Source organism: Hyla sarda, chromosome 4 (assembly GCF_029499605.1).
Source record: "Hyla sarda isolate aHylSar1 chromosome 4, aHylSar1.hap1, whole genome shotgun sequence".
NCBI classification, from domain to species: Eukaryota; Metazoa; Chordata; class Amphibia; order Anura; family Hylidae; genus Hyla; species Hyla sarda.
The window spans coordinates 46,296,075-46,307,822 of record NC_079192.1 but is presented as its reverse complement, the minus strand read 5'-3'; the positions used below and the strand labels follow the sequence as shown (position 1 = coordinate 46,307,822).

General features: G+C 47.4%; 1 protein-coding gene across 1 annotated transcript in view; it reads left to right on the top strand.

The window, feature by feature from the left end:
• Positions 1-11,385: 11,385 nt before the first annotated feature.
• Positions 11,386-11,748, top strand: part of LOC130367851 (adhesion G protein-coupled receptor E1-like) — a 117,796-nt gene continuing 117,433 nt past the window's right edge. Inside the window, exon 1 of the mRNA XM_056570738.1 lies at positions 11,386-11,619. Within this exon, the coding sequence (XP_056426713.1) occupies positions 11,562-11,619 (58 nt within the window). The 5' untranslated portion in view covers positions 11,386-11,561. The remainder of the gene's footprint in view (positions 11,620-11,748) is intronic.

Here is an 11,748-nt window from a genome sequence, read left to right as displayed (position 1 = left end):
GACGTTTAAAGGGGTACTCCGGTGAAAACCTTTTTTCTTTTAAATCAACTGGTGGCAGAAAGTTAAACATATTTGTAAATTACTTTTATTAAAAAATCTTAATCCTTCCTGTACTTATTAGCTGCTGAATACTACAGAGGAAATTCTTTTCTTTTTGGAATGCTCTCTGATGACATCACGAGCACAGTTCTCTCTGCTGACGTTATTATAATAATAATAACGCTTTATTTATTGTTGTCCTTAGTGGGATTTGAACCCAAGTCCCCAGCACTGCAAGGCAACAGTGCTAACCACTGAGCCACCATGCTGCCCTTAGCATACATCTGCTATGCATGGTTGCTAAAATGGACAGAGATGTCAGCAGAGAGCACTGTGCTCGTGATGTCATCAGTGTTCCAAAAAGAAAGAAATTACCTCTGTAGCATTCAGAAGCTAATTAGTACTTGAAGGGTTAAGATTTTTTAATAGAAGTAATTTACAAATATGTTTAACTTTCTGCCACCAGTTGATTTAAAAGAAAAAAGGTTTTCACCGTAGTACCCCTTTAACTTTTTTATTGGGGGCTTTTTTAGTTTACATTTTTTTACTTTTTTTTTTTTTACACTTTAATAGTCCCCATAGGGGACTATTCAGAGCAATCATTTGAGTGCTAATACTGTTCAGTGCTATGTATATCGATCTCAGACCAGAGCAGAAGACCCTTGTAGATAGCAGGAGCCAGGTGAGGGGACCTACCTCCAGCTGCCATGCTGGATGATCGGATCCCCGTGGCAGCGCTGCGGGTGATCCGATCATCCATTCAAAGTACCGAACTGCCGCAGATGCCATGATCTGTATTGATCACGGCATCTGAGGGGTTAATGGCGGACATCCTCGCAATCGCGGATGTCCGCCATTGCCGGCGGGTCCCTGGCTGCTGATAGCAGTGCGTAAATGTATGTCATGGTGCGTTAAGTACCATGGCAACATGACGTACATTTACGTCCATTGTCATTAGGGGTTAAAGGAGTACCCCGGCTGGAAAACTTTTTAAAAAAAATCAACTGGTGCCAGAAAGTTAAACAGATTAGTTAATTACTTATATTAAAAAATCTTAATCCTTCCAGTAGTTATTAGCTGCTGAATACTACAGAGGAAATTATATTCTTTTTGTAACACAGAGCTCTCTGCTGACATCACCAGCACAGTGCTCTCTGCTGACATCTCTGTCCCTTTTAGGAACTGTGCAGAGCAGCATATGTTTGCTATGGGGATTTTCTTCTACTCTGGACAGTTCTTAAAATGGACAGAGAGGTCAGCAGAGAGCACTCTGCTCGTGATACAGCAGAGAGCTCTGTGTTCCAAAAAGAAAAGAATTTCCTCTGTAGTATTCAGCAGCTAATAAGTACTGGAAGGATTAAGATTTTTTAATATAAGTAATTAGCTAATCTGTTTAACTTTCTGGCACCAGTTGATTTTTTTAAAAAAGTTTTCCAGCCGGGGTACTCCTTTAACCCCTAATGACAATGGACGTAAATGTACGTCATGTTGCCATGGTACTTAACGCACCATGACATACATTTACGCTGTCACGATGCCGGCTGGCAGGTGGTGGATCCTCTGTGCCAGAGAGGGATTGGCGTGGACCGTGCTAGAGGATCGGTTCTAAGTCACTACTGGTTTTCACCAGAGCCCGCCGCAAAGCGGGATGGTCTTGCTGCGGCGGTAGTGACCAGGTCGTATCCCCTAGCAACGGCTCAACCTCTCTGGCTGCTGAAGATAGGCGCGGTACAAGGGAGTAGACAGAAGCAAGGTCGGACGTAGCAGAAGGTCGGGGCAGGCAGCAAGGATCGTAGTCAGGGGCAACGGCAGAAGGTCTGGAATCACAGGCAAGGAACACACAAGGAACGCTTTCACTGGCACTAGGGCAACAAGATCCGGCGAGGGAGTGAAGGGGAAGTGAGGTGATATAGGGAAGTGCACAGGTGTAAACACTAATTGGAACCACTGCACCAATCAGCGGTGCAGTGGCCCTTTAAATCGCAAAGACCCGGCGCGCGCGCGCCCTAGGGAGCGGGGCCGCGCGCGCCGGGACAGAACTGACGGGGAGCGAGTCAGGTACGGGAGCCGGGGTGCGCATCGCGAGCGGGCGCTACCCGCATCGCGAATCGCATCCCGGCCGGAGGTGGTAACGCAGCGCCCCGGGTCCGTGGAACCGACCGGGGCGCTGCAGTGAGGGAAGTGTAGCGAGCGCTCCGGGGAGGAGCGGGGACCCGGAGCGCTCGGCGTAACAGTACCCCCCCCCTTGGGTCTCCCCCTCTTCTTGGGGCCTGAGAACCTGAGGATCAGACTTTTGTCCAGGATATTGTCCTCAGGTTCCCAGGACCTCTCTTCTGGACCACAACCCTCCCAATCCACTAAAAAAAAAGTTTTTCCTCAGACCTTTTTGGAGGCCAAGATCTCTTTGACAGAGAAGATGTCCGAGGAGCCGGAAACAGGAGTGGGAGGAACAGATTTAGGAGAAAAACGGTTGAGGATGAGAGGTTTAAGAAGAGAGACGTGAAAGGCATTAGGGATACGAAGAGAAGGAGGAAGAAGAAGTTTGTAAGAGACAGGATTAATTTGAGACAAAACTTTAAAAGGACCAAGATAGCGTGGTCCCAACTTATAGCTCGGGACACGGAAACGGACATATTTAGCGGAGAGCCATACCTTGTCTCCAGGGGAAAAAATGGGAGGAGCTCTTCTTTTCTTATCTGCGAATCTCTTCATGCGAGAAGAAGCCTGTAAGAGAGAATTTTGGGTCTCTTTCCATATGGTGGAAAGATCACGAGAAATTTCATCCACAGCGGGCAGCCCAGAGGGCAAGGGGGTAGGGAGGGGGGGAAGAGGGTGACGGCCGTACACCACGAAAAACGGAGATTTGGAGGAAGATTCAGAGATTCTGAAATTATACGAGAATTCGGCCCAAGGTAGAAGATCTGCCCAGTCATCCTGGCGGGAGGAAACAAAATGTCGTAAATAGTCACCCAAGATCTGGTTAATTCTCTCTACTTGTCCATTGGATTGAGGATGGTATGCAGAAGAAAAATTTAATTTAATCTTGAGTTGTTTACAGAGAGCCCTCCAGAATTTAGACACAAATTGGACGCCTCTATCCGAGACGATCTGTGTAGGCAACCCGTGAAGACGAAAAATGTGTACAAAAAATTGTTTAGCCAACTGAGGCGCTGAAGGAAGACCAGGAAGAGGGATGAAATGTGCCATTTTGGAGAATCGATCAACGACCACCCAAATAACAGTGTTGCCATGGGATGGGGGTAAGTCAGTAATAAAATCCATACCAATCAGAGACCAAGGTTGTTCGGGGACAGGTAGAGGATGAAGAAAACCAGCGGGCTTCTGGCGAGGAGTCTTATCCCGGGCACAGATAGTGCAGGCTCGCACAAAGTCCACCACATCAGTCTCTAGAGTCGGCCACCAATAGAAGCGAGAGATGAGTTGCACAGATTTCTTAATGCCCGCATGACCTGCGAGATGGGAGGAGTGACCCCATTTGAGGATCCCAAGGCGTTGGCGTGGAGAAACAAAGGTCTTTCCTGGAGGAGTTTGCCTGATGGAGGCTGGAGAAGTGGAAATCAGGCAGTCAGGAGGAATGATGTGTTGAGGAGGGAGTTCAATTTCAGAGGCATCTGAGGAACGAGAGAGAGCATCGGCCCTAATGTTCTTATCAGCAGGCCGAAAGTGAATTTCAAAATTAAATCGGGCAAAGAACAGAGACCACCTGGCCTGACGAGGATTCAGCCGTTGGGCAGACTGGAGGTAGGAGAGGTTCTTGTGATCGGTGTAAATAATAACTGGAAATCTTGATCCCTCCAGCAGATGCCTCCATTCCTCAAGTGCTAATTTAATGGCTAGAAGCTCTCGATCCCCGATGGAGTAGTTCCTCTCCGCCGGAGAGAAGGTCCTGGAAAAAAAACCACAAGTAACAGCATGCCCGGAAGAGTTTTTTTGTAGAAGGACAGCTCCAGCTCCCACTGAGGAGGCATCAACCTCCAATAGGAAGGGTTTAGATGGGTCAGGTCTGGAGAGCACGGGAGCCGAAGAAAAGGCCGACTTGAGTCGTTTAAAGGCGTCTTCCGCTTGAGGAGGCCAAGACTTGGGATCGGCATTTTTTTTTGTTAAAGCCACAATAGGAGCCACAATGGTAGAAAAATGTGGAATAAATTGCCTGTAATAATTGGCGAACCCCAAAAAACGTTGGATGGCACGGAGTCCGGAGGGGCGTGGCCAATCTAAGACGGCAGAGAGTTTATCTGGGTCCATTTGTAGTCCCTGGCCAGAGACCAAGTATCCTAGAAAAGGAAGAGATTGGCATTCAAACAGACATTTCTCTATTTTGGCATAGAGTTGATTATCACGAAGTCTCTGAAGAACCATACGGACATGCTGGCGGTGTTCTTCAAGATTGGCAGAAAAAATCAGGATATCGTCCAGATATACAACAACACAGGAGTATAGGAGATCACGAAAAATTTCATTAACAAAGTCTTGGAAGACGGCAGGGGCGTTGCATAGACCAAAGGGCATGACCAGATACTCAAAGTGTCCATCTCTGGTGTTAAATGCCGTTTTCCATTCATCCCCCTCTCTGATGCGGATGAGATTATAAGCACCTCTTAAGTCCAGTTTGGTAAAAATATGGGCACCTTGGAGACGATCAAAGAGTTCAGAGATGAGGGGTAGGGGGTAGCGGTTCTTAACCGTGATTTTATTAAGACCGCGGTAGTCAATGCAAGGACGTAGAGAGCCATCTTTTTTGGACACAAAGAAAAATCCGGCTCCGGCAGGAGAGGAGGATTTACGGATAAAGCCCTTTTTTAAATTTTCTTGGACGTATTCAGACATGGCAAGAGTCTCTGGGACGGACAGAGGATAGATTCTGCCCCGGGGTGGAGTAGTGCCCGGGAGGAGGTCAATGGGACAATCATAAGGCCTGTGAGGAGGTAGAGTCTCAGCTTGTTTTTTGCAAAAAACGTCCGCAAAGTCCATATAGGCCTTAGGGAGACCGGTTACATGAGGAAGCACAGGGACACGGCAAGGTTTACTGGGAACCGGTTTTAAGCAGTCCTTGGAACAAGAGGGCCCCCAACTCTTGATCTCCCCAGTGGACCAATCCAGGATTGGGGAATGGAGTTGAAGCCAGGGAAGTCCAAGAAGGATTTCAGAAGTGCAATTGGGGAGGACCAACAGTTCAATCCTCTCGTGATGAGATCCGATGCGCATTAGAAGGGGCTCCGTGCGGAAACGTATAGTACAGTCTAATCTTTCATTGTTTACACAATTGATGTAGAGGGGTCTGGCGAGACTGGTCACCGGGATGTTGAACCTGTTGACGAGAGAGGCCAAGATAAAATTTCCTGCAGATCCAGAGTCCAAGAAGGCCACAGCAGAGAAGGAGAAGGCAGAGGCAGACATCCGCACAGGCACAGTAAGACGTGGAGAAGCAGAGTAGACATCAAGGACTGTCTCACCTTTGTGCGGAGTCAGCGGACGTCTTTCCAGGCGAGGAGGACGGATAGGACAATCCTTCAGGAAGTGTTCGGTACTAGCACAGTACAGGCAGAGATTCTCCATGCGGCGTCGTGTCCTCTCTTGGGGTGTCAGGCGAGACCGGTCGACCTGCATAGCCTCCACGGCGGGAGGCACAGGAACAGGTTGCAGGGGACCAGAGGAGAGAGGAGCCGGGGAGAAGAAACGCCTCGTGCGAACAGAGTCCATATCCTGGCGGAGCTCCTGACGCCGTTCGGAAAAACGCATGTCAATGCGAGTGGCAAGATGGATGAGTTCATGTAGGTTAGCAGGGATTTCTCGTGCGGCCAGAACATCTTTAATGTTGCTGGATAGGCCTTTTTTAAAGGTCGCGCAGAGTGCCTCATTATTCCAGGATAATTCTGAAGCAAGGGTACGGAACTGTACGGCATACTCGCCAACGGAAGAATTACCCTGGACCAGGTTCAACAGGGCAGTCTCAGCAGAAGAGGCTCGGGCAGGTTCCTCAAAGACACTTCGAATTTCCGAGAAGAAGGAGTGTACAGAGGCAGTGACGGGGTCATTGCGGTCCCAGAGCGGTGTGGCCCAAGCCAGGGCTTTTCCAGACAGCAGGCTGACTACGAAAGCCACCTTAGACCTTTCAGTGGGGAACTGGTCCGACATCATCTCCAAGTGTAATGAACATTGGGAAAGAAAGCCACGGCAAAACTTAGAGTCCCCATCAAATTTATCCGGCAAGGATAGTCGTATTCCAGAAGCGGCCACTCGCTGCGGAGGAGGTACAGGAGCTGGCGGAGGAGATGATTGCTGGAGCTGTGGTAGTAACTGTTGTAGCATAACAGTCAGTTGAGACAGCTGTTGGCCTTGTTGCGCAATCTGTTGTGACTGCTGGGCGACCACCGTGGTGAGGTCAGCGACAACTGGCAGAGGAACTTCAGCGGGATCCATGGCCGGATCTACTGTCACGATGCCGGCTGGCAGGTGGTGGATCCTCTGTGCCAGAGAGGGATTGGCGTGGACCGTGCTAGAGGATCGGTTCTAAGTCACTACTGGTTTTCACCAGAGCCCGCCGCAAAGCGGGATGGTCTTGCTGCGGCGGTAGTGACCAGGTCGTATCCCCTAGCAACGGCTCAACCTCTCTGGCTGCTGAAGATAGGCGCGGTACAAGGGAGTAGACAGAAGCAAGGTCGGACGTAGCAGAAGGTCGGGGCAGGCAGCAAGGATCGTAGTCAGGGGCAACGGCAGAAGGTCTGGAATCACAGGCAAGGAACACACAAGGAACGCTTTCACTGGCACTAGGGCAACAAGATCCGGCGAGGGAGTGAAGGGGAAGTGAGGTGATATAGGGAAGTGCACAGGTGTAAACACTAATTGGAACCACTGCACCAATCAGCGGTGCAGTGGCCCTTTAAATCGCAAAGACCCGGCGCGCGCGCGCCCTAGGGAGCGGGGCCGCGCGCGCCGGGACAGAACTGACGGGGAGCGAGTCAGGTACGGGAGCCGGGGTGCGCATCGCGAGCGGGCGCTACCCGCATCGCGAATCGCATCCCGGCCGGAGGTGGTAACGCAGCGCCCCGGGTCCGTGGAACCGACCGGGGCGCTGCAGTGAGGGAAGTGTAGCGAGCGCTCCGGGGAGGAGCGGGGACCCGGAGCGCTCGGCGTAACATACGCACTGCTATCAGCAGCCAGGGACCCGCCGGCAATGGCGGACATCCGGGATTGCGAGGATGTCCGCCATTAACCCCTCAGATGCCGTGATCAATACAGATCATGGCATCTGCGGCAGTTCGGTACTTTGAATGGATGATCGGATCACCCGCAGCGCTGCCACGGGGATCCGATCATCCAGCATGGCAGCTGGAGGTAGGTCCCCTCACCTGGCTCCTGCTATTATTTATTAATAGAAGTAATTTATAAATCTGTTTAACTTTTTGGCACCAGTTGATTTAAAAAAAAGTTTTCCACCGTAGTACCCCTTTAAGTCCCGTAAATTGTGGGGTGAGGGTCAGATAAATTTTTCCATCAAATTTCACAGATGTGTGTTAGACTGGTTCTTAAATCAAGCTTGACACCTTGAATTCTTTATCATGTTCCTCAGTGCTGTCCTGTTGAAAGAGGCCAATGCTATAAGGGAATACTGTTGCAGGTAAATCCAGCGGAAGGATTGTGAGTCAAAGGGGGAGATTTATCAAAGGATTTAGACAGTTTTTTCCTGTCTAAATTTGTCGCACAGAAAGTCGCAGTCTAAATATGTGCGACTTTTCTGCGACTTTTGCTGTAGAGGATTTTTAGAACATGATGCATTCTAGTCTATTTTAGACGGAAATGCATTGGAAAATGCATTGGTGCTGAATTTATCAAGTGCGACTTTTGTGCGACAAGTCGCATCTGCCCAAAATACGCTGAAATGTCAGACCATGTTGGAGCAGGTCTAAATGCAGTTTAAGCTGTAGACCCTGAAGTCTGAGCACAGAATTTATCAAGGGCTGTGAGACCTTTGATAAATTAGGAGCACAATAGACAGGAGACTACCACATATGCTGGTCTATAAGCATGCCCAGAATAGATTAGTAAATGTCACCCAAAGTGTCCTCCTCTTGTGTCTATTTTTGTCAGAGACATGTGGGAGGGGGGGGGGGGGGAACTCATCAAACCCTTTTTAATCTTTTTTTTGTCTAAATTTTTCACAGCGTGATTCCGTGCAACTTATCTGAAACTTTTCATCTAGAGCATTTTAGAATCATAACCACATTGTTGACTTTGACATTGACTGCCACTCACCATTTCTTGTCTTCAAGCTTCTTCATTATCCGAAAAATATTCACATAGCAAACTGGGGAGAGGGACATATACCAGATGGTACAGATAGGCAAAAAGCTCCATTTCACACTATTAATTGCTTCTTCTGGCCGTATGGCCGGAAGAAGCACTTAATAGTGCGAAAAGGAGCTTGTTGTCCATCTGTACCCCCCGGTATATGTCCCTCTCCCCAATTTGCTATGTGAGTATTTTTCTGATAATAAAGAAGCTTGAAGACAAGAAATGGGGAGTGGCTGGCTTTCATTTTCTCTTCGTCATGTGGTTACCTGTATACTATTCCTAGCCTGAGCACCGCCATATGTCCACGCTGCAGTATAAGCATAGTCCCAGTGCCAGAGTGGCCGTCTTTCATTTTCTCTTCGTCATGTGGTTTGATGAATTTGTTGCATGCAGGTCAAAATCACCATGACATTTGTGTTCTAAACCTTAATTATATAAGAGTAATGGCTCTTTTAGAAGGAGGAAAACCTAAAATTGGCTGCAACAATAAAAGGTTAACCCCTAACCATACCTTGGCATAAAAGTGCCACAAGTGATATGAATTTAATCAGATAGCCTAGTAAGTATCTTACTTCCGTCCAAATTCAGTATAGTCTTCGATTAGATTACGTACATGCACCGTAAGTAAATCACACAGACACACACATGGTCAGTGGTAAAATACTTCTAACCTTTATTAGGCTTTCCACTTGGTTATATGACCTCTGTATTTAGCATAAATCCCCACCCTCAGTAAGGGGATAAGCCTAGGTGTGGCTTATAATATAAGGTATGCTTTTCCTGAAATGTTTGGCAGGCTATGAAGTCTTTGTCAAGGAACTCTACTCGATGGGAGGGGGTGAGCAAGGAGCAGAGTAGCATGAAGAGAATGGAGGCCCCTAAAATGAACATTTTATGTATACACATACGTAAGCATATATATATATATATATATATATATATATATATATATATATACATCCATTACACAAGAACCTTTGATTGTAAGTGCACTATGACTTTTTATTATGTCATGGTGATCATATAGTCATTGCCTCTTTGCCAATTCAATCAGTGATGGTAAGGGCATGTTCTTATGTGCATGAAACCTATAAGTAATTAGCTAATGTTTTCATGTACAGTAACTGTAATATCCATTCCACTGGTGGGTCTTTGGCACTCCAGTTATGCACTTGGTCTGTACATTTTATATGTAGGTGGTACCTGTCATAGAAACATCCATATGAATGCCAGGACCCAAGGTTTACCAGCAGAACATTGCTGAAAGCATTAGGCTACTTCTGCCAGATTGTTTTCTTACCATAGTGAATCCCCCAGGTAGGATATGCAAATGCATTAGTCTGTAAAATGGGATTCTTCAGACCAGGCCATCTTCTTCCATTACTTCATGATCCAGTTCTGCTGCCCACATATTAGTTGTAGATGTTTTTGGATGTGGAAAGAGATCAGCATGAGAAAATTGACTGTATACAGATGAATACACAGCAAGCTGTCATTCCCTGCTTATTCTGACACCTTGGTATTATAGCCTGTAAGGAATGCCAGGAAAAATCTAATATACTGATCCACAGAATAATTTTCGCATAAGAGAAGTCCTGTGGACAGGAGTGAGAGGATCTAATAACTGAGGACAAGTGTTGTTGGTCATTGATTAAATGTTATGTGTAGTGCTCCGGCCATTCATTCTGGATGTGAGCGCCCCCTGCCGGTTCCAGTGGCCCCAGGACTCGCTGTGCGGGACGTGCCCACATGAGAGTCCTGGGGGTTGCTATGGGCAATGCTACGGCCATTCATCACGGTCGTGAGCACACCCCTTCATATGCGCCCGCACACAAGCCACGGGCATCTCCTTACCCTATGGAAAATAGAAAAAGCAAAGAGTCAGATCACCATGTGTTGTAATCAATCCTCTAATCCTGAAGGATCCTTCCAAGGAAGCACGAAAGAGGAATGGGCCGAATCCCAGACAGTCAACAGTAGGAAGCTGGATTACATATATCTTCATCTCCTTACCCTGCAGTGCTCCTGGCCCCTCTCTGACAGTGTGCCACAGGCAAGCGCGTTCCCTTTCCTTAGGGTGCCGGCACTGCCCCATTTAAAGGGCCAGTGCGCCCTTAATTGGTCTGCTGCAGGACGGACCTTATTTAAGTCCGGCACCTCCCTATCATGGTGCCAGATCTTCGTGCCTTGTGCCAAGTGAAAGCGTACCTACTGTAATTGCCTATTTTGTGTTCCTGACCTCTTGCTCATGACCAGGCCTTGCTCCTTTGCCGCCTGCCTCCTGACCTAGGGCTCGTGACCTGACCTTGCTTCTTTGCCGCCTGCCCTTCTGACCTGTGCTTGTCCTGACTACGTCTCACCATCTGTGCCAAGTTACATCTGGGCTACCTGTGTGGACGGATCGTGTCAGGGGTATCGACCTTGGTGCCACCTCCCGCAGAAAGTCCATCCCGCTTTGCGGCAGGCTCTGGTAAAAAACAGCGGTACCTTAGACTCCGCTCCCTGGTACAGTTCAGCCTTTGTCCACACAGGCCAGTGGATCTACTACCCAGCCACTTACACTAAATGAAGGGAATGAGTGGGTTTATAAACTAAGATGAGAACACAGATGTGTGATGGTCCATCATGTCTCCATTAAAGCCTTGTAACTCCACATGTATGAAGTGGGCCATGAGTTACAGTCACTATATCTGATTCTTTACAACCAAATGATGTAGTTTATAAGTTATATAGCTGGCTTATTGTCCATTCCATTAGTACTTCTCTACTTTACTCTGTCTAGTACTGTATAGGAAAAACAAACCCACTTTTATAACTTCCTCTTATATTTGCAAAACCAGACATGAGGAAAGAGTAAGCTTAAAAGAAGAGCATGCAGATATGTCAGCAAGAGGATACTGATAACATATACAGAAGAGTGCATGTCAAAATATTAGGGAAGGAAATAAAGGTGGTAAATAAAGCCTAAGAATAGCCTTTCATTTCACCGAGCCTGCCCCGAGGACAGAGAACATACATGAGGAGCTCTGAGGATACTGGACTGATACAGTAGTGATGATGCTGTGGTAAAAACAGGAAAGTTATCTATAAGTTTCGAAAATGGAAATAGTTGTTTGATACAGGGATAACTGTTCTATATGACCTAAGGTACTAGACACTGGGTATCAAAAAAACGCTGAAGCAAGAAGTATTTAGATCATATCCTGAACATGAAAGAATTCGGAATGGATCAGAGGTTTCCCACACATTTACTGCTGCTTATACTCGGTAATACTCTATGTGTGTCTTTTGTCATATTACTGTACTATGCAAGTGTTCAGCTGGTCATTGTCCATGGTATAGGCTATCAGCTGTCTGTGGACTACTGGATCACTACACTGGCATTTAGATTTATAT